At 39.8% G+C, this 26,089-nt stretch overlaps 1 protein-coding gene across 9 annotated transcripts in view; it reads right to left on the bottom strand.

The window, feature by feature from the left end:
• The window catches only part of MCM9 (minichromosome maintenance 9 homologous recombination repair factor), a 102,281-nt gene extending 83,366 nt beyond the window's left edge, over window positions 1-18,915 (bottom strand). For 2 of the 9 annotated variants that reach the window (XR_005032584.2, XM_057489311.1), the window contains exons 1-4: window positions 18,569-18,914; window positions 15,905-16,223; window positions 4,199-4,515; window positions 2,956-3,037 (exon numbers count right to left, since the gene is read on the bottom strand). Coding sequence is in view for 5 of the 9 variants with exons in the window: in XM_057489311.1 (XP_057345294.1) it covers window positions 2,956-3,037; window positions 4,199-4,515; window positions 15,905-16,208 (703 nt within the window). In the remaining 4 variants the exon portion in view is untranslated. Of the gene's footprint in view, window positions 1-2,955; window positions 3,038-4,198; window positions 4,516-15,904; window positions 16,224-18,070; window positions 18,200-18,568 lie in introns of those variants that run through there. The other 7 variants (XR_005032586.2, XR_005032587.2, XM_036925052.2 and 4 more) reach the window with 5 other exon arrangements.
• Window positions 18,916-26,089: the final 7,174 nt, after the last annotated feature.

Genomic DNA, 26,089 nt, shown 5'->3' with positions numbered 1-26,089 from the left:
AAGCTAAAATTCTTCCTCTTATAGAATCCAATTTCTTTGTGTCAGTCTATCTGCTACAGCATATTTACCCTGCAGCCATCCTCAGTCAGACCCATCTCTGATATCCTGCTGCACCAGCAGTACCAGCACACAGCCTCCAACTTTATTGCTCTACATGTGTCAGATTGGCATTCCTAATTAGACTGTAAATTCCCAAGGGCAAAAATTACATCATTTATGTCTTTTGATTCCCACAGAGATTGATAACTATAGATACATGAAAGAATAGCTGTTACCTGACTGCTTCCATCCATTTTTTATTACTGGTGACATGAAAGAATAGCTTAAGATTTTTTTCAATGAAGAAAGAATTCAGTTTAGGTGAACTGCATGAAAACATCTTAATGTCCATGAAAGGATATTTTCATGTTCAAGCTAAGCAAAGCTTTGCTGATCCAGATACTGTATTTTGGTTAAATCTCGTGTCTTATATGAACAGGGTATTTGACACAGCCTTGTCTATTTAGTAGGTAATCCAAGATCTAAACTGTTCTTTCCTTAATGTACTGTCTAGACAACTATAAACTGTTAAGAAATTTTAAACTGTGGGTTGGTGACTCTTGGGTGGTTGGGGGGATTCTTTTTATAAATAATTATTCTTGACCCCAAATACTCAAATCTTTTATTTCCACAGAGGGTTTGCCTCACCATTTTAATGAAATGTCAGCTCAGTAAATATTTTATAAATGAGGGATTTGGAGAAATCTAGGGTTAATAAAAGGGAAATGATAGAATTTGGAGAAATGAAGCATTTGGAGAAATGAAGCATTTTCAATCTATCTAGTAAGAGACAGCTGGGATGTGGACTAAGAGATCAAACCTGCTACTGCCCAGATGTCATATACTATTTGTTTTTCATTAAAATTAAGAGTGTATGAGTGGAAAATCTGAGAATGGTAAATACCTAAAGCAGGGAATGCTGTAAATTGAAAGCAATTGTTGACATTTAGCTAAGGTTTAGCAATCATTTCCATTTTCTGACCCACCTCCAATTTAAGTTAAATGTTAAAGAGCAAGTGGAAATTATTAGGCAAACAGTAAAAGCAAGTTTTTAAGTTATTTGGAATAAGAGGAGGGAGGAGAAAGGATAGCTCTTATATCCTCTCCACAGACAAAGGTCTGGTTAAGGCCAGGGAATACGTGTAGGAAACAGAAGATATGGACTGTAGAGGAACAAGTTTTCATTTGCCTTTTCTAGAGCTGCAAATAGTAGCCTAAGAGAAGCCGATGAAAGCTTTGCTGCTCAGAAGACAACCTTGTTTGGCACTAAAAGTCTGTAGACTCAAGACTTTTAAGCTTTATATTAGAGTCTTCAGTGACTGTCAGTTCTGTTAAGCAGACAGTGAGACTAAATAAAGAGAGATGAAGATACCTGTGTTGAAATATGGAAATCATCAAGTGTTTTGGTTAGGAAAAAACATTTTTGATTAAAACATTTAGATTATCACTTTGAAGACAGTGTGCTTCTGTCTGAGATCTTCACCCTTAGCTGGCCAGTGCCAAGTATATTCTATAGCCCTACTCCCTACTAAGCACTGAAGAAAGCACCCTTTATTCTTTCTTTTTGCAGTATATATACAAAATATCACCAATACATCCATTTGAAAAATGAACCAAATTATATAAGAATCTCTTATGATACTTAAATGTGGCTACTGCAGAAAAGAGAACAGTATTTACCCTAGTGAACAACAGTGCTAATTTACAAAACCTCCTAATATATTAATTTCCAAATAAAACTTTTACCTATTTTTTAAAATAAAAACATTAACTTTAAAATGCAGTATGGAATATTTTCATTTTACAGATGTGGGCCAATACTAATCCCCACCCTTCCACAAATACTTCCAAATTTGACTTTTCCCAGGCTCCCTAATGAGAAGAGTAAGAGGAGAAAAGACAAGTTGAGTGGGGCAAAGGAGAGCTGGTGGGCTTAAAGATCAACGCAGAACTCAGAATGACATTGCAACAATCAGGCTCTGAAGCTCCTGGATTTCAAGAACAGCTCCAAAGCCCAGAGAGACTCTGATTTGCCTGGAACACGGTAGATCATCCAGATAACTGCCATCATGAGGCTTACATCACTAAGAAGATGCTGCACACCCATTTGACTGCCTCTTGAGAAAAACTCACCATCACCTGAAGCCCATGTTGGACATCTCTGATTATTAGATACTGAGTCAAAATTTACTTCCTATAGCTTCCTTCTACTGAAACTCAGTATTATCTAATTGGGTAGATACTATTGTAATCACATTTCCATTTCTATATGAAAATATTTCAACTAATGAAAGTTGGCTGTCATGTCCTTCCTGAGGCTTGTTCATGCTCAACACCCACAGTTGTTTTTTCAGTATGTTTTGTGTTTCCTCCCAGTTCAGGAAATTGCCCAGTGGAAACACTGAGAACCCTCAGAGGACAAGGGTTCTCATCAATGTGACTTCTGTAGTGTGTCACCAGCACAGAACAGAGAAGACCAATCACCTCCTTTCTTCTAGACACCAGGAAGAGTCCAGTAACACTTGAGAGTCATATCCTCTGATGCATCTTATATAATTATCCACTAAAACCACTACATTTTTTAACAGTTGCTGCTATTAAGCTATGGTGCACTGAAGAGAGTCCTGGACTAGAAGTTAGTGGATCTGGGTTCATGTTCCAATTCTGCCACTTAACCCTCAAAGTGACCATGGGAAAGTCAGGTTCTTTAAAAAACAAGGAGCGGGACTAAACCACAAAGCTACAGCTCTGCTTCCATCCTGCCATCACCTCTCACCACTGCTCCAGTCTTTGTTCTCAAGGTGAGCAATCAAGTCTCCATACCCACTTACTAGTTATCCTGGGAAAATAAAAATGGCTTTTCGTAATCAATAATTTAGGTCCTTCCTATATAAGTTAACAAAAGTTAATTCTTACCAGATTTGCAACTGTCAACTAAATCGTCTTCCAGGATAACCTTCATAGATCGTGGAATACTGCCAACAGATAGCCTTTGGACCTAACAAGGAAAATAAAACATACTGAGTATGTTTAAATACATGCTAAGTATTCAGAGCCTAGCAGTTCTTAAAATTGCTTTTCTATTTCTCTGGTATTTTTTGTACAATTATGATGGGGATTTATGTAATTTTCTTGAAAATTGTGCTTATTAGTTTAAGAATTCACTAAAACTAGAGTAAAATAAAAACACCAATATAGAAAATGTCTCGAAATATAATCTACCTTGTGGATGGTCAAAATAAACACATGCTCCAACAACTTAACATAATAATAAAGTTACTTAACTACAAAAAAGAGGGGCAGTTTTTTCCTGATCTCTAGTTATAAGACCTGGGACAAATCTCTCAGTTCCTTTGATTATTCCTTAGTAACAGAACCCTGGTTTTATAATACATGGACATGTGACCACAGTAATATTTCCCAAGCTCCCTTGCATGTAGGTGTGGTCATATGACTAAGTTCTGGCCAAGACACATAAGCACACATGTTGCAGGAAACTTCAAGGGAGATGACTTAAATGGAACTTGGGTGAAATGGCAGATGCTTTTGCCTATCCCTCCTTTTTTCTGTACTCTGACTAGGATACAGCTGTGATGGAACTGTAGCTACCATTCTGGGCCATAGGCAGCTCTAGGAATAGAAGCCATGTGTTAAAAATGACATAGAAAGACAAGTGTGTGTCCTCCACACTGAATTAGCCTCTGTGTTTAAGTTGCAAGTAAAGGAAAATGAAGCTCACTCTCATGTGTTACAAGAGTGTTTATGTATACCTCAGCTGGCACAGCAAATAAATTCGGCCTAAAACCAAATCCTACCCATTCCAATGTTTAACAACCAATTAAACTCATTTAATTTTTTCCTGCCCTTTAGTTAAGTAAAGCAAGTTTGAACTTCTTAAACATTCACTCTTTAATTTTAATGTCATTAATAAGTCATTCCACAACCCTCTTGACAATGCTCTACATGAAAAGATGATTATTTCATGGCCTATACAGACTATGTCCTGACATATGTTCAAGAGTTTCACACTTGATCTTCCACAAAATGATGACAAAAATTACATTTGTAATCCACAGTGTTCCCTAGTCCAAGCAATTTGCCCATTGCTGAAAAACACTTCTTCAAATGTGTTATTTTTCCCATTTATTTGATCATTTACCTGTTCCTGAATTTTGATTTCCTGATAATCTCTACACCTGACTGGAGATGAAGCTGAGCCTGAGAGGCAAGTAAATTTTGAAGAACCACAGTTCTCTGAGCTGGGACATGAAGATGGACGGCAAAAAACATAATACTGCTCAAAGTCAGCCTTTACCACAAACACATGCTTGCATTTGTTACACATGTATTCCCGCTCGAACTCCAGGATCTTCACCAGACTTGTTCGAATCACTGTCCCAGTGACAGATAAAAAGTGTCCCACATCCTTGGTTTTAGGGATGTGCTCCCTTACCAGCTCAGGACAAACAGGCAATCCTGATAAAGAAAAACAAAATAAAACAAAACAATCACATCAATTTATACTTTGGAATTTGAATCCATGGACTATATTCGTTTCATATTTCCTAGGAGAGAAGGCATAATGTCAGAAAAAAAATTTGTGTTTTACTTAAAAAAATCAACTCAATTAACAGAAAAGAAATATTTCAAATAACAGTCATCAATGGACTCTTTTTAAAAGCACATATCTAAAAGACATAATAACCAGGATACAAATAGGATTTTTATAAGAGGGCTATCTTAGTAGGATCTAAGTACAGTATGTAATTGTAACCATATTCAATGAAGAATATACTGCCACGTGCCACATATAAAATCAAATGATGACTTTTTGAGTAAACAACAAAGCTGAGTGATAAAGATATGGTAGCATAATGACCAGAGTTCCACAGAGCTAGAAGGTTATTGCTTTTATTAGTTAGGTTCAGTATTTATTAATACATAAATCTGACAGTGTTTCCAAGCCTTGAATTACCTAGAGGTTATCCCACAGCATAACTTCATCCTTTAAAAACCTTGCTTTTCACCATTAATAAACAGGCAACTGAAAAGGTGCAAAATCAAAGAAAATTCTTAGCAGAAATGCCCTCTTTCTCATGTTTGGCTACAATGAACTTTGGAGTAGGGATGTCGGCTAAGACGGTCAAAGGCTGCCTCATAACGGGTTTATCAAGGTTGCATTTGTTACATGGTTACATCCCACGGCCCATTGTTTTGTCCTCAGAATTTAGTAGCTCTGAAACCTGGTATGCGTACACACTGAAGACAAGTCCATCAGGTTGGCCAAGCTCATGAGAAATAACCATAACAGGTATGATTTTTTTTTTAACTTTCATTTTACTATTTAATTTTACTGATGAGTTTAGGTCTTAATGTGGAGAGTGTGGTGACAGTACTTTTTTTATATCATTAATATACAAGTACATGAGCAACATTGTGGTTACTAGACTCCCCCCAATTATTAAGTCCCCACCACATACCCCATTACAGTCACATAACAGGTATGATTATACTTAAATTTCTATGGTCAGTATATTTTCTCCCTTTGGACAGATATGCTCTGAAAGCCAAACAATCATCATCATCATCATCATAAGGTAGTTTGGGAAGCATGGAATTTTTAAAAAGGCAAACCAGTTAGATGAACTGAATACTTAAGGCACTAGGTTGTGTTAATCTGGTGTTACAGGTTACAAGTCTACAGACAGACTTGAATTTTCTGTTACTGGCTGAGATTCTCTCCATATACTCGACACTGTGCAAACAAAGTGGGCACTGCCAACATCTGCTCTTACTCTTTTTCTATACGTACAAGATTGAGCTGTCCACTTTCTAATGGACTACTCTTTACTTTTATTGCATATTTTCCAGGAAGGTAGCCATACTTTTGTTTAGGATGGTGTTTGTATATCTCTGCCCTATACATTATTGACTTTACCTTTTAACTCTCAGAAAACAAAACTTATTTCCAAATTCCTGGGGAATGCTTCATTAAATCACTCTGGGGATATATCACATGTGCAGGAATAGATGCAGAAGTTGGGGGAGGATTAAAGCAGATATCTTATCCTAAAAAATACCCACTCCATTAATTTCTCACTGTTGATCTAAGGCATCTATTAATTCAGCTGTGTGTAGCTAATGTTGAGCTACCAAGAACATATCGATATTTCCAGTTACAACCAAGTAAAGGCTATACCAATAACCAAAAGCTTTTCATTAAAAACAGGTTGTGGTCTCTTGTCCACATTGCTTATGTTTCAGGGGTACAATATTCCCTGCAGTTCATACCCTAAAATGTTAAGAAACAAGAAACCACCAAGTGAAGACCTCTGTTCTTACTTGGCCTCTACTGGAATGGCTATCATGGCACATCTTAGTACTGCTTGTAGATTCTCAATTACCTTTTGTTTGCTTCCCACATGAATACTTTTTTAAAAATTGAGATATACCATAAATGTACTCTGTTAAAGTATATCCTTCAGTGGTTATTAGTATATGCACAAGATTATATAACCATCACTGCTATCTAATTCAGAATATTTTTAGGGCTTTAAAAAACCATGAACCCAGGAACAGTCATTCCTCATTCCCTTTTACCCCTCATCTCTGGCAAACACTAAGCAACTTTCTGTCACTATGGTAAATCTATTCTGGATGTTTCGTATAAATGAAATCATATACTATGTGGTCTTTTGTTACTGGCTTCTTACACTTAGCAGAATGTTTTCAAGATTCATCCATGTTGTAACATGTATCAGTATTTCATTCCTTTTTATGGCTGAATATTCCATTGTATGGATATACCACATCTTGTTTATCCATTCAGCAGTTGATAGACATTTGGGTTGTGTATACTTTTTAGCTATTATGAATAATGGTGCTACAAACATTTGTGTGCAAGTTTTTATTTGAATACCTGTTTTCAATTATCTTTGGCATATACATAAGAGTGGAATTCCTAGGTCATATGGTGGAATATATTTTTTTAATAATTTCATTTTTGTTTTTTCAAAGAATCACTAAGTGTTCTCTAATGTAAATATATATAAGGATGGGAAAATAGAATTATTCGAGTGGGAAATAGGATTAATTGACTCTACTTGCTTTTTAAAGTCTAAAGAAATCTACCAACAGTTACTTCTAAGAAAGATGGGCAAAGTAAAGAAGAGAATAGAAAAAAAAAGTGGGTCATAACCCAGAACTTATTTTAGCAATTTCTTTGGGCTTTTTTAAACATCCATTCTCTCTTCCTTGGCCCCTAAAGTAGCATTTTCACATCCCATTTCTACCCCTGCCATTCTAGTTCTGCTGCAGATGTAAACTGATTCTTCACTTTAAGTTATATTATCAACATACAAAACAAAGATCACAAGAACCAGGTTATGGAAAGTTCATGTTACCTTGATGCCTTGAATGACTGCAGAATACCAAGTAAAACTATAAGCTACCCAGTATAATTTAGTAGACTCTTCAGATTTTCAGTGTGATGGAGTCTTACATGTAATTGATGAAATCTTATATAATTATCTAGATATATGATTGCTATTTCTAGCTTAAAAATAAAGCTAAGTGTAATTTTATTATCATTTTATCCTAGAAAGCTATTTTTAATTTGATGGTGAGTCTCACTGTGATAAAATATGAGAATAGAGGAATGAAATGCCATATCCCCATTGCCTCACACTAGGCAAGAGATAATGCAAGCCTGAATCCAAGCCTCTCCACGTACAACCCTTCCCTAACTGTCCATTGATCTAAGAAGAAAGAACCAAATTTGTAGTGGACCAAAGGACCTTTAGTGATAAGCTTCCTCTTACACTGAGCCCTCTGAGCACTCACTCAAATACCCTCATATAACTTTCCCTCTGCCTCAACACTCTCCTCCCCACTTTGCCCCTCAAAAATGCCCACACTAAGAGGCTATATGGGGCTTAAGAATACAGACTCTGAGCCAGAATTCTTGGGTGTGAGTCACAGCTCTATCACTTACTGGCTGTGTGACTTTGGCCAAATTATAACCACTTAGATTTCCCTTCTGTACAATGGCAATAACCACAAAACCTACCTCAAAGGGTCATAAGAAGATTCAAAGAATTCATATATGTAATACTTCTTAGAACAGTACCTTGCATATATAGCAAACACTTTTTAAATGTTAGTTCTTATAATTATCATTTTCGCCAGCACGTCAGCTTAAATACAATTTTTTAAATGAAATCTTTCCTTAACCCACTTCAGGGTAAATTCCCTCTTTAATGTGCCATAATAAACTGTTCTTCTCTTTCATACCATTTACTGCAGTTTAAATAAAGTAATTAATCAATTATTATGCTTCCACACTAGAATATAAATTCCATGGGGCCAGGATTGAGGTAGATTTTATTCACTACTATATTATCAGAGCAAGCATCATGCTTAATAAATGATAAGTATTCAAAAAATATTTGAAAGATGGAAGGTGAAAAATAGATATGAAAGATGTTAATGATACTATGTTAGCTTTGAGACCAATTAGAGATCAAGTATAAGGAAGAGGGTGACATTTAGAGCGACTCCCAGTTCTCTGCCTCCACTGAGTCAAGGAATTCTTCAAGGCACATGGTAGTCAAATCAGCAAATGTGTATTGAAAGAATAAATAAGGAAATGCCATTTTCAGATGGAGTGGGGGCACAAAGAGTAGAGGGAAATCATGACTACACTTTTTTTTACTTTTTTTGCAGGGGCACCAGGACCAATGATCACCAGCTGCCTGAGTACCCAAAAATTATGCTTCCAGAATCCCCTGATGCATAACCACACTTTTTGATACACTGAGTTTGTAAGAAGGTAACTAGTTTGAAGCATCTGATAGACAAGAGGGTATTTGGATACAGAGCTTAAGAGACAAATTCTGGCTTTAAAAAATAGAATTAGCACTTGTTTCTGTACAGGTGGCAGCTGAAGCCTCGGTTCAGAATGGAGGCCACCCCACCAGGCAGAGAACGCAGGATCCAGGAGACGGCCACATCGAAACCCTGAGGACCTAACACCTTCAGGACAGATAAGGGGAGAGGCTCCGACAGCGGAAACAGAGAAGCCACAGCCAGAAAGGGAGGAAAGGGCCAGAGAGTGCTGTCAATGGGGCCAAGGCTGTTGTTTCATAAAGCAGGAAGAGTCAGTAATATCAAACCCAGCAGGAAAGAGTGAAAAGTGTCCCTCAGTTTAGCCATTAGGCAGTCACTGATAACACTGGTGGGAGGAGTTTCTGTGTGATGGAGGTGAAAGGATGCATGGGAGAAGGTGATACTGAAGAAGGAATGTATTCTATAAAATACTTGGCTATAAAAAAAGAAACTGGATGGAGAAAAACGGGGACCCAGAGTTGAAAAATGGATCTTTCTCCTTTTATAAAATGGGAGATACTTGAAAAAGAAAATTCAGATTAAGTACCAGAAAGGATTCATGGTCATCCCTGCCACCAACTACCACACCTTCATAGGCTCCAAGCCTCGCAGGGTTTTGGCTTCACCAGGTGGCAAATTTTGCAGCACCTGGTTTGCCCATCTCCCTACCCTGCCCACTTACCCCCTCCCCCATCACTGACCCAGGATGCAGGTTAATGTCTCACTTAAATCAAGGTTCTTGATTAGAGGACATGGCTGGGCTTTGAGAAAGATCTAAACCTCTTGGAACTGAGGTAAAATTTTATGTATATACACATATGTGCATTATCTGGGAAGGGTCCATAACTTTCTCAACATAAAACCCAGGAGAACCACTTATTTAAATCCTCAGTCCCACAGTTCTATTGGCTCGCACAAGATTTCCTACAAAAATAATAGATGGTAGCCTCTACTCTTCGCCACTTTGCCCCTCAAAAATGCCCACACTAAGATGCAATATGGGGGTTAAGAATACAGACTGAGCCAGAATTCCTGGGTGCAAAATATCACTTACTAGCTGTGTGACCTTAGCCAAATTATAACCATTTAAGATTTCCCTTCTGTAATATGGCAAAACAATTGTGGGAACAGTCACTAAATCTCCCTCCCCTCCTTTCATTTAACAGTAATGCCCTAACCTCTCATCTCCTACTCATGCCTCTGGTCTTAGATCACATCCTACAAGTCCTCCCCCAAATGCTGTAACATGACAATGACATTAATAATCACTGACTGCACCACTCATTTAGGGCCTTAATTACATATTGCTTTGCATTGATACTTAACCATTTTCTATCTGGAGGCTGGAGTCACTTCTTGAGATTTTTTTCATGCCCCTTTGTGTCCAGCCCAGTACTGCAATAAGCACTAAATAAGAAGAAAGAGAACAAAAGAGAAGGGGGAGGGGCTTTCCCTCTCTTGCCTTTACTACATCTGGCCTCAAATCTGTCATTCCAAAACAAAATGCTTGAATTCTGGCTCCTCACCTTTCCTTAGGTACTCTGCTTTATCTGGAGAACTCTCTCCAGTTCACTCAGTCAAAATGAATGCACTTGTTTTCCTTCTGCAAGAAAACTCTTAAGTCCAGGCTAGCACCTGCACACATAACACAAATGGAATAGATAGCAGAGTGGTCAGATGAATGCACTATTGCATAAACAATGCCTTCTATGTCTGGAGGAATCTTCTGCCAGGAAGATACTCCCTGGTTCTAGAGACATCTTCCTTTCCTTTCAAATTATAACCCAGGCCTGTGCACGCTGTGTCATGACAAGTCTACACAAAACTGGTTTTATTTCAGTCAGCACAAGGAGATGCACTCGGAAGACACTACACACTTGGGAAGAAGGCAGGTGGGAAGTGGAGGCAGGGCTCAGTTCCCAGGGTCCCTCATGTATGTTCACCAACCCCGGGTTTCTCTAGAAGTGTGGCCTAGATGAGTGAATTCTTGCTGCTCATCTGTAGCGAGGGTTCGTGTCTAATGCAATTACAGTATCTCTAAAGAAAAAACTTGTAAAAAATTTCTAAGAAAATTAGCTTTTATTTTCTGTACTTTTACGATACAGGGCAATATATCATTCTTACAGTTCTTAAGTTAGAAACAAAAGAGTCATGTACATCTTGCTGAATCATGTAGATGGTACCTGTTAGGATAAATTCTTTAGAATAGAGAAAATTAGTCTAAAACATGACAAATTAAGTGGTTCATTTTGTATAGTACAGAAACAATATTATCTTAAGAGGATAACAGAAGTGAGTACATTTCTGGATTTTCAGATTATAGTATAAGTTTATTTTAAAATCACAATAAAGACAAAGATAAAAGCAACTAACTGTCTTGCCAATGGGTTTCAGCCTTGGGCAAGTTTGCTATGGATTCAGTGTGAACAAAGAAATTAACAGCAAAACGTTCTTTGGGGTGAAAGGGTTATACCCAATTTTATTTCCAGGTGGCAGGTCAGTCATTAGAATCCCATTCACTCAGAGCGAGTCTGTATGGAGCAAGCCAGTCTCTGCTTCTGGGCCCCACTGTCCGCACAGCTGTCCTCTGGGCCTCTCTGCACAGTTGTACCACACAGCCATCCTCTGGGCCTCTGTCCTCAGTGCTGCCACCACTCCAGCCTCTGCTCTCTTGCAGTCCTGCCACCGTGTAGCACCCAGAGCACTGAGCGGAGCTCTTTTTATAGAGTGAACAGCCATGTATTGCCCACAGGTGTGCAGCGAGCTAGTCAACCAGGGCCAGTTGAGAATCCTGGCCACAGGAACTCTCATTTTATCCACACTCCACCCCTCCAGGATTCTCTCCTCTCAATCTATGTGCCCTTAGTCCTCTGCAATGGTCCCTGTGCAAGGAAGCTTGAACATCGTTCTCCAGCATCTCCAGCAAAAAGTCTTACACACAGGCAGGACTCGTGGCTCTGTCTCTGACCTCTGCCTCTTTGGTCTTAAGGGCTGGAAAAGCTGTTCTGGTTTCAGTTGTTGCCATAGCTCCAGTAAGGTCCTATTTGGCTTCCCGTCTAATTTCCTTCTATCTGCTCCTGCCCATATTAAATCAACCCACATCTGGGTCCTCGTAACCCTCATGAGTTCCCTCAAATTCCTCCTGTGAATAACAGGTCTTATTTCTTTCCGGGTTCTCGTTGCTTCAGCTACTGTACGTGTCACCTCACATTTTGTAATTGCTGCCTCAAGGTGGGCTGCACTGTCAGGGAAGACAGCTTTCCCATCTCTGATCCCGACAGAACAATTCCATCCACCCCTAAGTCCCACAGACGCAGGAGCCAAGCTGATATTGACTCTGAGGGCTTCTGCCTAAACCGGGAGCCCAAATCCACCAGCTCAGCCTGAGTATAGGGGCGGAGCATAGAGTGCTCCACGACCTGGGGAGAAGGATGCTCCTCGCCTTGGGGAACTTTCAGCTGCTGTGTATTTTCTTTACAACCACTGGGCGTGCTTTCAATACAGGACGGGCCAGTGCTTCCAGCACCACCCCTTCATCCTTTCCCAGCTCCTCCATTTTGGGGCTGATGGCACCTTTCTCTCCCCTCCCCCGAGTGCCTCCTCTGCTACAACCTTTACCTTTTCTACTTTGCCTCGCAGCAATGCCAGCTCAGTCTTCAGAAGGACTCCTACCTCACCTCAATGCTTCGCAGCTGTTGTTCTCATGCCACCTCCGCCTGTGCTTCCCTCAGGAGCTCGTCCTTTACCTTGATGGCCTCTTCCTCCTTCAGAACACCTGGCAGTGCTGCCGTCTCGTCTCCAATGGCACCTCACTGCCGGCGCTGCCTCCTCTGGCATCAAGGCCATCTCCTTCCTCAGGGAATCCACAGAGGTTTCCAGCTCATGTTCTCGTGCTGCCGCCTCCTGCAACAATACCACCTCCGTCCTCAGGGCATCCACAGAACTCTGCAGCTCACATTCTCTTGCCGCCTCTTGCAACAATGCCACTTCCCTCCTCAGGGAATCTACTGAAGTTTCCAGCTCGCGTTCTCACGCCACCATTTCTTGGGTCTCCTCTGTAGACCTTTTTAAGACTGGGAGAAGCAGCCAACCCACAGTCCCCGCTGCCTCCCGGGCACTCTGCTTCTCAAAGGATCTGCTTACTATACCAAGGGCCACCCCTACTGCCTCAGGTGTCACCTCCACTTGCCTCCAGTCCTGGGGTGGGGCCCAGTCCTCTGGAGACAAGCCACCTCAGAGCACATACCCATTGGGGGATGATCCACTGTCTCCCCATTCACAGGAGCAGCCTGCTGAAGCACCTCTCCCATAAGGGCAGCCTGTCTTTTTCCTTGGTCAACAATGAACCCTGCTGACTATGCCAATTGTCTTGACAATGGGTTTCAGCCCCGGGCAAGTTCACTATGAATTCAGTGTGACCAAAGAAATTAACAGCAAAACATTCTTTAGGGTGAAAGAGTTATACCCAACTTTATTTCCAGGTGACAGGTCAGTCATTAGAATCCCATTCACTCAGAGTGAGTTTGTATGCAGCAAGCCACTCTCTGCTTCTGGGCCTGTCTATCCACACAGCCGTCCCACACAATCATCCTTGGGCCTCTCTGCACAGTTGTCCTGCACAGCCATCCTCTGGGCCTCTGTCCTCGGTGCTGCCACCACTCCAGCCTCTGCTCTGCTCTCCTGCAGCCTTGCAGTCCTGCCACCATGTAGCACCCAGAGCACTGAGCAGAGCTCTTTTTATAGAGTGAACAGCCATGTATTGCCCACAGGTGTGCAGTGAGCTGGTCAACCAGGGCCAGGTGAGAATCCTGGCCACAGGAACTCTCATTTTATCCACAGCAACATAATGTTAATCAAAACTGACCATACACAATCAAAATCTTAGTACTAAAAAAGGCTAAGAGGCAGTGCTTTGACAGAAATGTCAGTTTATCTTAATATTCCTCTTACTATGTATGTATTTACTCAGTATGCTCTTCAACTACCCCAGTGAAGTGGCAGAGGGTACAGGTGGATATACATCAGGTACTAAACCACCATTAGCACTGAACACAAAAACCTTTATCATTCTCTGACTTATTCACTGATAAAAGAACAAAAACAAAAGTTATTTTTAAAATAGAGATATGTCCATATCAGTTACTTGGGGCCCATTTCTTTCTGCGTGTTTTCCCTGGAACAACAGCATAAGCACCACCTGGGAGCTGTAAGGAACACAAACTCTTGGGCCCCACGATGGATCTCCTCATGAGAAACGCAGCAGATGGCGCCCAGCAAGCAGTGCCTTCCAAGCTCTTCAGGTGATTCTGATAGCCATTAATGTTTGAGAACCACTACTTTAAATAACACATGCATGCTATTTTTTATTTCCCATTTACTTTGATGCTTACTGTGCATTTGAATATCTTTCATCAAAACCACTAGGAATAGTAAGTGAACTTCAGGCTAACAAAAATCCCAGAAGACAAAGAGAATGCATATCTTAGAAAAGTAAACTGAGGGCTGAAAGACAGATTCAGCCTGGATTTTAATAATTAAATGTGTTGCCTGGTGTTCAAGACAGAGGTGCAATTGCCTAAAACCAGATTATTTCTTTCCCTGGTTCATTCTGCTTGTGACACCTCCAACCCCTGTCCTTACCTTCTCTTCTTGAAATCTCCAGTGAACCCTCTAGGAGAATCCACTCACTCCTTGTTCTGTGAGCTAACGTGTCTTGCACATACATTGAGTGAGGCATGCATCACATAACACAAAAACTGTCATTAAATTCCTTTACAATTATGTTTAATACACACATATCCATGTATTTTGGGGCATACATACACCATTTGGTAAATATCTGACTATAAAGCTGTCTCCACCAACAGCCTTGAGTTCCTTTAGATGAGGGAATATACCATATTCTTTTTGGTTTCCCAAGAACCTATTAAATACCTATACACAATATGTTTGTAGAATGAATGCTACCATGGTAGAAACATAATTTGCAATTTACTTTTTCAGAGAATTGAAAGAAAAAAAACAGGTAAATTCATCTGAAACCAATAGAATCACTCAGGGAAACAAAATTTTAATGTTTAAACTGAGTACAGAAAAGTAAACCTAAGGACAATGTAAACCCATTTCCTAAACACCATTTCAACATTAGCTAAAGCCCCCATTAACAATCCTTTTACCACCTTATTTACGGGAATATATCTTCTTGTTCCTGCAAGAGATTATCTAGTATCCTGATGCATAAAGACATAATCTTCATAGTTTTATTTCAGCAAGTGTAATTGCAGATACTATTTTCCACTTAAGTAAGTATGCAGTCTTTTTTGGAATCTTAATTTGTCTCCAAGGAATTCTGCTATAATGACTCCTAATCTTTTTGGAATCATAGCAAGTGTTTCTGTTGTTATAAATCCCCACCTTTCTGAACTGTAATATAAATTTTTTGAACAAAATGTTATGTGTGTTCTCCAGCTTCACCAGATTGCAAGCAAGCATTTAGGCACAGCTCTGCCACCACAAGTTGATGGCAGTTTATTAAAAATTAAGATGCATAATCTGTCATTCATTCAACAAAAGGTAACTGAGTGCCTAATAGGTGGCCAGCTAAATTGTTATATAAAAATAATGATTTTCCTAAAAAAGTTTTGAAGATCACTGAGTAGCATCTACCACCTAATCCTTTATGAATTTTTATTGCTAGCCGACAAAACTCAGAAAGCTGCTCTGCATTACAATTTTATGCATTCATGTAAATATCTATATATGTATATACAAATACACTGTTGTCTCCACACAGTTGACATGGTTAGTAGAAAACAGTAAAATAACATTATTCTGCTCTGAAAGCGACCATCAACTACACAATGGATATATTTTTAAATATAAATATCAATTACTTCTTAATGCTCTGAATTTAGTGTGTTAGAATTTCTCAAAATATTCCTAAAGAATAACAAGGCAGTAAAATCATTAAGTGATTCACCTGATATCCTGGCATGAAGATTCTGCTTCATAGAGACACCCTCTGGCTGGGAAAGGGACTGGAGAATTGTCAAGGCTGATCTTTGCAGAGCACTATCAAAAACAGTTAGTACTTCATTGGGGAATGTGTTGAAATATTCCCCAATTTCCATGTTGGTCTCAAAAAGAGTCATTGCATTAACCACAACTGGGTAATGAGCATCTTCATCTCCTTCCTTCAAGATTAGAAGAATATCGTTCTTATGGTATTCCGACACATACGATTCAAACACTTGACCAACCAGTACAACCTGATCGCTATTCATCTTGAATCTAGGCAACTAAAGAAAAAGAAAGAACCATATTATATCTTTGATATTGTCAACTTAGATAAAAGTTAACTAAAAAGACTGGTTGTAAATCATCCTGACTTTGGGTAACACTATAATCTCAAAATGTTTTATGAATACAAGTCTTAATTATATCTGAATTATCTGTTACAGTCACTTCATGAATCTATTTTTTAAGTAAAATTAAAAGTAAGTTAAAAAATTATACTGGGGCTGATTATTGAAACTCAAAATGGTTCAAGGCCCTTCCTATATCTTTTTCCAAAACTTCCTTCTCATTAACCCTATGATATGTAAAAGACTTGCATTCTCTTTAGCCACATTCCTCACACACATTTGCTCTCAAGTATAAAATCTTAAATACCAATTTTTGCTAAAGTTACTCTTGGCAGAGTTCTTTGCAAGGGCCCTGGTTCTAGGTTTTATTCATATGAACAATGTATCCTCTTTCTCATTCATTCTCTCTCCTTACCCACACACACATATTTACATGTACTGTGCTACATAAATGACACACACACTCCTATTCAGATTGACAGCTAATTCTGACTTGAATAGTTAACAGACTAGACTGGCTTTAGAAATTTACATTTGGAGGTGAATTTGTCTTCTATTTCCTCTTCCTAACATAGGAAAACTATTGCTTTGGCAAAAATAGTTGTCAAGAGTAAAAAAACTAGATAATTAAATGAAGGCAGGGCAGGAAATTTCATCTTTAAATGATAAATAACTAGGATTGAAAATACAGTATATTACATTTCTTCACCTATCTCATTCTCCTGGCAACATTTTTTAAAATTTGTATTTACAGCTTAAAAGGACATAACCCAATTCTACTTTCATGTATACACACAAATACTTGTCACAGACAAGATAATATGCTGGGAAACGAAAAGCACAATAAAAGGCTCTCCATGCCCTCAGAGAACCAAAGGACAGATCAAATGTAACAGTGCTCTAACAGTGGTAAAAATGCAATACAAACAGAAGCACAAAGGGAAATTACATTTAAATAGGGTGATAATCCCAGAGGTGCAAATGGGCAGTTACAAATAAATTGTCCAAGTTGATCATCTAAGAAACTCATTTGGTTTGGAAACAGCACTGGAGAACAAGTGTACTTTAATTTGATTTATTTCATTCAACCAACATTTCTTGCATGGGGCTCCACAAATAGATGATTAAACCAGAATGTTATAAAGTTCACAGTTCAGCATCTTAAATTGTTAACATGCTAATTATTAAAAAGATTTTGCTATCTCTGGAAACCTACTATTCTGGAAGGCATGAAAGGAGTAAGCAGGGTATACCACAGTTGGGCCAAGAATTCTGACAACTGCAGGATGATAGTGTGAGGTTAAGAGACAGCAGTATATCCAAGACAATTAAAGTAAATTAGGGCCATACATTGATAAGTAATTTGTTTTGGTCAGGTAATTTAAATTGAGCCAAGTAAGTGTACAGCAGAAAGCACATGGGAAGGAATTAATCATACAGTATTTCCACGATGTGGCCTTGGTTAAAACAAAAACAAAACAAAAACTGGACTCCCAGGTGGTACAATGGAGTCTCTAAGATTCTATAAATGCATATTAAATTTGAAGCCACACGTTTAGCAATTTAAAAGCTCCGCATAAGGCAGAAAGGGGCAGCTGCAGAATTCATGGTTCAAATTAACGTCAGATTAAATTTCGCCAGTCTTTTATTTATGAAACACCATCTTTCTCAAAAAGCATTTCTTAAAGAGCATTCACTTGCAATACCCGACCAAAAATCATCGCTGCCAAGCAGTTAGCTAACCCTATAAACATGCCCACTCCCATTGTTTTAAAACTTACTATTTGGGGTCGATATGAAATCCTGTTGTGCTACTTTACCCGGTTGACAAAAGCGAAGCACCAGCAGGCAGAACCAGGAGGCTGAGCAAGCCGCGATCTCCCGCTGTATCCCCGGACCCGCGGACCCGCCCCGCCGCCGAGCCACGCCCACCGAGAGCCACGCCCCTGGCCCGGGCGGACGCGCCGAGTCGTAAGACCCGTCCGCACGCCGGCCGCCTTGGCGCCTCCTTCCCACCCGCCCGGCCCCCAGTAGGCGGTCGGCAAGCGTGGGGCCGGGTGGTGCCTGGGGGACTGCTTCCCACACTTTCGACTCTGTCCGCAGCCCCTGCCTAGCACCACCTGTCCTGACACTTCCCGGCCCGGCTCCCGGTAGCTTCATCGCGGGGCCAGTTCCAGAGTTGAATAGTTTTTGAACTAACCAGATGCGAGCGAGAGTTGGGACAAACTGCAGGAGAAAAATAGAAGTAACGGTGGAACAAGGCAGCGGCTGGCACTTACTCGTGGATACGCAGTGTCAGAAGTCGCCGGGGCCGCGCTGCTCCCGAGGCCGGGAGGCGCGGAGCACCCAGGCCTGGCGGTAGGGTAGAGCCACGGCCTCGGGCGCGCGAGGAGGCCGGCGAGGCGGGGTGCGTGCACGAGCCGCTCGAGGCGCCGCCGGCCGCGGGGGCGCGCAGCTCCGAAGGGCCCGCCTCGCGCCTGGTTGAATTAGGCGCCCGGCGTTTGCTCGGGCGGCCCGCGCTCCCGAAGGACGCCGGCCGCGCGCCGCCCCAGCTCCGCGGCTCAGAGGGCTCTTCCGGGTGGAGAGGCGGGCGCGCGCGCGCGGAGGCGGGGCAAGGTGGGCCGGGCTGCGGGGCGGGGCTGGAGGAGGCTCGGCCGGCCCGGAGGGCGCCGCCGGCCCAGGTGCAGGGGGTCGAAGAGGCCGTGCGCTGGCTCAGGGATTTGTCCAGATGGTACTTTTGGTCTAAGAGTTTTGCCAAACCCAAGGCCGCAAAGATTTTTCTCCTCTGTTTTCTTCTGGAGGTTTTAGAATGAAGGTTTTATGTTAAGGTCTGTGATCCATTTTGAGGTAATTTTTGTATGTCATGCATGAGAAATGGATCTTAGGTAACTTTTTTTACATATGTATATCTAGCACCATTTGTTGAAAGAGCTATCCTTTTTCCCCTGAATAGCCTTTGCGCTTATGTCAAACATCAGTGGTCCTAATATATTTGGGTCTAATACTTTCTATTTTGTTGCCATATGTATTTGTCTATTTTGCAAAATATATATACCACATTGTCTTCATTACTGTAGCTTTATAATGACTCTCGAAATCAGATTGTGGTTGGCCCCCAAATTGGTTCTTTCAAAGTTGTTTGGGCTTGTGTGTTTCCGTATGAATTTCAAAACAAGTGTGTCATTTTTAAAAGCTGGAATTTTCATTGCAGCTCCATAGGCTCTAACATGGAATCTATATGTCATATGGAAAGAATTTGTATCTTCATAATATGGAGTCATATCATCCTTTTAACAAAGTAAACCTCAACATTATTTAGGTATTACATAATTTCTCTCAACAATGTTTGCTCTTTTGTCAAATCTATTTCTAATTCATCTTTTTTTTTTTTTTCCATGTTTGGATTATTTATTGTTAGTATACAGAAATACAACAGATACTGATCTTCCATCTTGCAACCTTGCTGAACTTGTTTATTCTTTTTTTTTTTTTAAATAATTATTTTTTATTGAAGGGTAGTTGACGCAGAGTATTACATTACATTAGTTTCAAGTGTACAACACAGTGATAAAACATTTATATACATAATTCTAGGTTCCAGCTATCACCCTACCAAGCTGTTACAATATCTTGACTATATTCCTTATGCTATACATTACATCCCGGTTACTTATTTATTTTACCATTGGAAGTCTGTCCTTTTTTTTTTTTTTTTTTCTTTTTTTTTTGTGAGGCATCTCATATTTATTGATCAAATGGTTGTTAACGACAATAAAATTCTGTATAGGGGAGTCAATGCTCAATGCACAATCATTAATCCACCCCAAGCCTAATTTTCGTCAGTCTCCAATCTTCTGAGGCATAACAAACAAGTTCTTACATGTAGAACAAATTCTTACATAATGAATAAGTTACATAGTGAACAGTACAAGGGCAGTCATCACAGAAACTTTCGGTTTTGCTCATGCATTATGAACTATAAACAGTCAGTTCAAATATGAATACTCATTTGGTTTTTATACTTGATTTATATGTGGATACCACATTTCTCTCTTTATTATTATTATTTTTAATAAAATGCTGAAGTGGTAGGTAGATACAAGATAAAGGTAGAAAACAGTTTAGTGTTGTAAGAGAGCAAATGTAGATGATCACGTGTGTGCCTGTAGACTATGTGTTAATCCAAGCTAGACAAGGGCAATAAAACATCCACGTATGCAGAAGATTTCTCTCAGAACAGGGGGGGTGAGGTTCTAAGCCTCACCTCTGTTGATCCCCAATTTCTCACCTGATGGCCCCCCTGCGACTGTGCCTGTCTTAGGTTGTTCCTCCCTTGAGGAATCTTACCCGTCTCTGGCTAACCAGTCATCTTCCGGGGCCATACAGGGAAATGTGAAGTTGGTAAGTGAGAGGGAAGCCTTATTGTTTGAAAAGGTTAGCTTTTTACTTCTTTGCCTATTTATGCCCTGTAGCTTCTATGCCCAGCATTTGTCTTGAGGTATCTTTACCACTTGGAAGAATTATGATACTCGGTAAATTTGATATGAGGCACGAAATCTATTTAAGGGTTGTAATTAGGAAGGAAGAAGAAAAGCTATAGAAGTAGCAGGCGGAAGAAAACATGGGAAGATTGATTATTTCTTTGACATATCTTCTTGTAGTTTACTTCAGCATGTATAGGTTTTAAGCTACTACTTAAATTGCGCACACACATTAACATAATAGGAGTATAGTTACATAACCAAAGCATATCTGTAATTACCAGCCATCTCCAGTGAAACCAAGAAAACCAGTTAGGCACCTTAGGCATTTGGGAAAACTTATCTATGATATGGTGGATATTGTCCAACTGAACTTGAACAGTCTGAGAGAAATCAGACAAATTAAAACAACCCATTCCTGGGGAATGTTCACATCCCTTATGTTCTTTTAACAGTAAATAGTCTGTAGTTGTAAGATTTTGGAGCACTACAATTTGCAATTCTCTTAATTCTTGATTGAGTTCCAACAGTATAGATCCAGTCAAATTTGTTGTTTTACTGTATGCACAGGCCAGCTTAGATATGTCCTTCCTCATTCCCATGGCAAGTCCAGGAGCTGGTGGGATGAGTGCATCTACAGCTCTAGCAGTGCGTGGATCTTTGTTGGGGTTTTTTGATGATTATCTTCTGGCATGAGTCTTCCAGAGAGTGCTGATGTTGGAAGTTCTCTTTCATATTGTATCTTAGTTCATTTTCGGGATAGCCCAATTAGGCTTTGATCTTCTGTATAGACGCAAACAGACCCTTTGCCTACACTTTTATATGCCCTTTATACCCTTGTGTAGAACTCATTGGAGGTTACCACACAGGAACTGCCCTTTTTTTTTTTTTCTTTGTTTTTGGTATCACTAATCTACACTTACATGACGAATATTATGTTTACTAGGCTCTCCCCTATACCAGGTCTCCCCTATAAACCCCTTTACAGTCACTGTCCATCAGCATAGCAAAATGTTGTAGAATCACTACTTGCCTTCTCTGTGTTGTACAGCCCTCCCTTTTCTCCTACCCCCCCATGCATGTTAATCTTAATACCCCCTTACTTCTCCCCCCCTTATCCCTCCCTACCCACCCATCCTCCCCAGTCCCTTTCCCTTTGGTACCTGTTAGTCCATTCTTGAGTTCTGTGATTCTGGTGCTGTTTTGTTCCTTCAGTTTTTCCTTTGTTTTTATATTCCACAGATAAGTGAAATCATTTGGTATTTCTCTTTCTCCGCTTGGCTTGTTTCACTGAGCATAATACCCTCCAGCTCCATCCATGTTGCTGCAAATGATTGGATTTGCCTTTTTCTTATGGCTGAGTAGTATTCCATTGTGTATATGTACCACATCTTCTTTATCCATTCATCTATGGATAGAAATTTAGGTTGCTTCCAATTCTTGGCTATTGTAAATAGTGCTGCAATAAACATAGGGGTGCATCTGTCTTTCTCAAACTTGATTGCTGCGTTCTTAGGGTAAATTCCTAGGAGTGCAATTCCTGGGTCAAATGGTAAGTCTGTTTTGAGCATTTTGATGTACCTCCATACTGCTTTCCACAATGGTTGAACTAACTTACATTCCCACCAGCAGTGTAGGAGGGTTCCCCTTTCTCCACAGCCTCGCCAACATTTGTTGTTGTTTGTCTTTTGGATGGCAGCCATCCTTACTGGTGTGAGGTGATACCTCATTGTAGTTTTAATTTGCATTTCTCTGATAATTAGCGATGTGGAGCATCTTTTCATGTGTCTGTTGGCCATCTGTATTTCTTTTTTGGAGAACTGTCTGTTCAGTTCCTCTGCCCATTTTTTAATTGGGTTATTTGTTTTTTGTTTGTTGAGGCGTGTGAGCTCTTTATATATTCTGGACGTCAAGCCTTTATCGGATGTGTCATTTTCAAATATATTCTCCCATACTGTAGGGATCCTTCTTGTTCTATTGATGGTATCTTTTGCTGTACAGAAGCTTTTCAGCTTAATATAGTCCCACTTACTCATTTTTGCTGTTGTTTTCTTTGCCCGGGGAGATATGTTCAAGAAGAGGTCACTCATGTTTATGTCTAAGAGGTTTTCGCCTATGTTTTCTTCCAAGAGTTTAATGGTTTCATGGCTTACATTCAGGTCTTTGATCCATTTTGAGTTTACTTTTGTATATGGGGTTAGACAGTGGTCCAGTTTCATTGTCCTACATGTAGCTGTCCAGTTTTGCCAGCACCACCTGTTGAAGAGACTGTCATTTCCCCATTGTATGTCCATGGCTCCTTTATCAAATATTAATTGACCATATATGTCTGGGTTAATGTCTGGATTCTCTAGTCTGTTCCATTGGTCTGTGGCTCTGCTCTTGTGCCAGTACCAAATTGTCTTGATTACTATGGCTTTATAGTAGAGCTTGAAGTTGGGGAGTGAGATCCCCCTACTTTATTCTTCTTTCTCAGGATTGCTTTGGCTATTCGGGGTCTGTGGTGTTTCCATATGAATTTTTGAATTATTTGTTCCAGTTCATTGAAGAATGTTGCTGGTAGTTTCATAGGGATTGCATCAAATCTGTATATTGCTTTGGGCAGGATGGCCATTTTGACGATACTAATTCTTCCTAGCCACGAGCATGGGATGAGTTTCCATCTGTTAGTGTCTCCTTTAATTTCTCTTAAGAGTGACTTGTAGTTTTCAGAGTATAAGTCTTTCACTTCGTTGGTTAGGTTTATTCCTAGGTATTTTATTTTTTTTAATGCAATTGTGAATGGAGTTGTTTTCCTGATTTCTCTTTCTGTTGGTTCATTGTTAGTATATAGGAAAGCCACAGATTTCTGTGTGTTGATTTTGTATCCTGCAACTTTGCTGTATTCCGATATCAGTTCTAGTAGTTTTGGGGTGGAGTCTTTAGGGTTTTTTATGTACAGTATCATATCATCTGCAAATAGTGACAGTTTAACTTCTTTACCAATCTGGATTCCTTGTATTTCTTTATTTTGTCTGATTGCCGTGGCTAGGACCTCCAGTACTATGTTAAATAACAGTGGAGAGAGTGGGCATCCCTGTCTAGTTCCCGATCTCAGAGGAAATGCTTTCAGCTTCTCGCTGTTCAGTATAATGTTGGCTGTGGGTTTATCATAGATGGCCTTTATTATGTTGAGGTACTTGCCCTCTATTCCCATTTTGCAGAGAGTTTTTAACATGAATGGATGTTGAACTTTGTCAAATGCTTTTTCAGCATCTATGGAGATGATCATGTGGTTCTTGTCTTTCTTTTTGTTGATGTGGTAGATGATGTTGATGGACTTTCGAATGTTGTACCATCCTTGCATCCCTGGAATGAATCCCACTTGGTCATGGTGTATGATCCTTTTGATGTATTTTTGAATTCGGTTTGCTAATATTTTGTTGAGTATTTTTGCATCTACGTTCATCAGGGATATTGGTCTGTAGTTTTCTTTTTTGGTGGGGTCTTTGCCTGGTTTTGGTTTTAGGGTGATGTTAACTTCATAGAATGAGTTTGGGTGTATCCCCTCCTCCTCTATTTTTTGGAAAACTTTAAGGAGAATGGGTATTATGTCGTCCCTGTATGTCTGATAAAATTCTGAGGTAAATCCATCTGGCCCGGGGGTTTTGTTCTTTGGTAGTTTTTTGATTACCGCTTCAATTTCGTTGCTGGTAATTGGTCTGTTTAGATTTTCTGTTTCTTCCTGGGTCAATCTTGGAAGGTTGTATTTTTCTAGGAAGTTGTCCATTTCTCCTAGGTTTCCCAGCTTCTTAGCATATAGGTTTTCATAGTATTCTCTAATAATTCTTTGCATTTCCGTGGGGTCCGTCGTGATTTTTCCTTTCTCATTTCTGATACTGTTGATTTGTGTTGACTCTCTTTTCTTCTTAATAAGTCTGGCTAGAGGCTTATCTATTTTGTTAATTTTTTCGAAGAACCAGCTCTTGGTTTCATTGATTTTTGCTATTGTTTTATTCTTCTCAATTTTATTTATTTCTTCTCTGATCTTAATTATGTCCCTCCTTCTGCTGACCTTAGGCCTCATCTGTTCTTCTTTTTCCAATTTCGATAATTGTGACATTAGACCATTCATTTGGGATTGCTCTTCCTTTTTTAAATATGCTTGAATTGCTATATACTTTCCTCTTAAGACTGCTTTTGCTGTGTCCCACAGAAGTTGGGGCTTAGTGTTGTTGTTGTCATTTGTTTCCATATATTGCTGGATCTCCATTTTGATTTGGTCATTGATCCATTGATTATTTAGGAGCGTGTTGTTAAGCCTCAATGTGTTTGTGAGCCTCTTTGCTTTCTTTGTACAGTTTATTTCTAGTTTTATGCCTTTGTGGTCTGAAAAGTTGGTTGGTAGGATTTCAATCTTTTGGAATTTTCTGAGGCTCTTTTTGTGGCTTAGTATGTGGTCTATTCTGGAGAATGTTCCATGTGCATTTGAGAAGAATGTATATCCCGCTGCTTTTGGATGTAGAGTTCTATATATGTCTATTAGGTCCATCTGCTCTACTGTGTTGTTCAGTGCTTCCGTGTCCTTACTTATTTTCTGCCCAGTGGATCTATCCTTTGGGGTGAGTGGTGTGTTGAAGTCTCCTAGAATGAATGCATTGCAGTCTATATCCCCCTTTAGTTCTGTTAGAATTTGTTTCACATATGCTGGTGCTCCTGTGTTGGGTGCATATATATTTAGAATGGTTATATCCTCTTGTTTGACTGAGCCCTTTATCATTATGTAGTGTCCTTCTTTATCTCTTGTTACTTTCTTTGTTTTGAAGTCTATTTTGTCTGATATTAGTACTGCAACCCCTGCTTTCTTCTCACTGTTGTTTGCTTGAAATATGTTTTTCCATCCCTTGACTTTTAGTCTGTACATGTCTTTGGGTTTGAGGTGAGTTTCTTGTAAGCAGCATATAGATGGGTCTTGCTTTTTTATCCATTCTGTTACTCTGTGTCTTTTGATTGGTGCATTCAACCCATTAACATTTAGGGTGACTATTGAAAGATATGTACTTATTGCCATTGCAGGCTTTAAATTCGTGGTTACCAAAGGTTCAAGGTTAGCCTCTTTAGTATCTTACTGCCTAACTTAGCTCGCTTATTGAGCTGTTATATACACTGTCTGGAGATTCTTTTCTTCTCTCCCTTCTTGTTCCTCCTCCTCAATTCTTCATATGTTGGGTGTTTTGTGCTGTGCTCTTTCTAGGAGTGCTCCCATCCAGAGCAGTCCCTGTAAGATGTTCTGTAGAGGTGGTTTGTGGAAAGCAAATTCCCTCAGCTTTTGTTTGTCTG

This window comes from Manis pentadactyla, chromosome 12 (genome assembly GCF_030020395.1).
Source record: "Manis pentadactyla isolate mManPen7 chromosome 12, mManPen7.hap1, whole genome shotgun sequence".
NCBI lineage: Eukaryota > Metazoa > Chordata > Mammalia > Pholidota > Manidae > Manis > Manis pentadactyla.
This window is presented reverse-complemented; position numbering and strand designations above follow the sequence as displayed.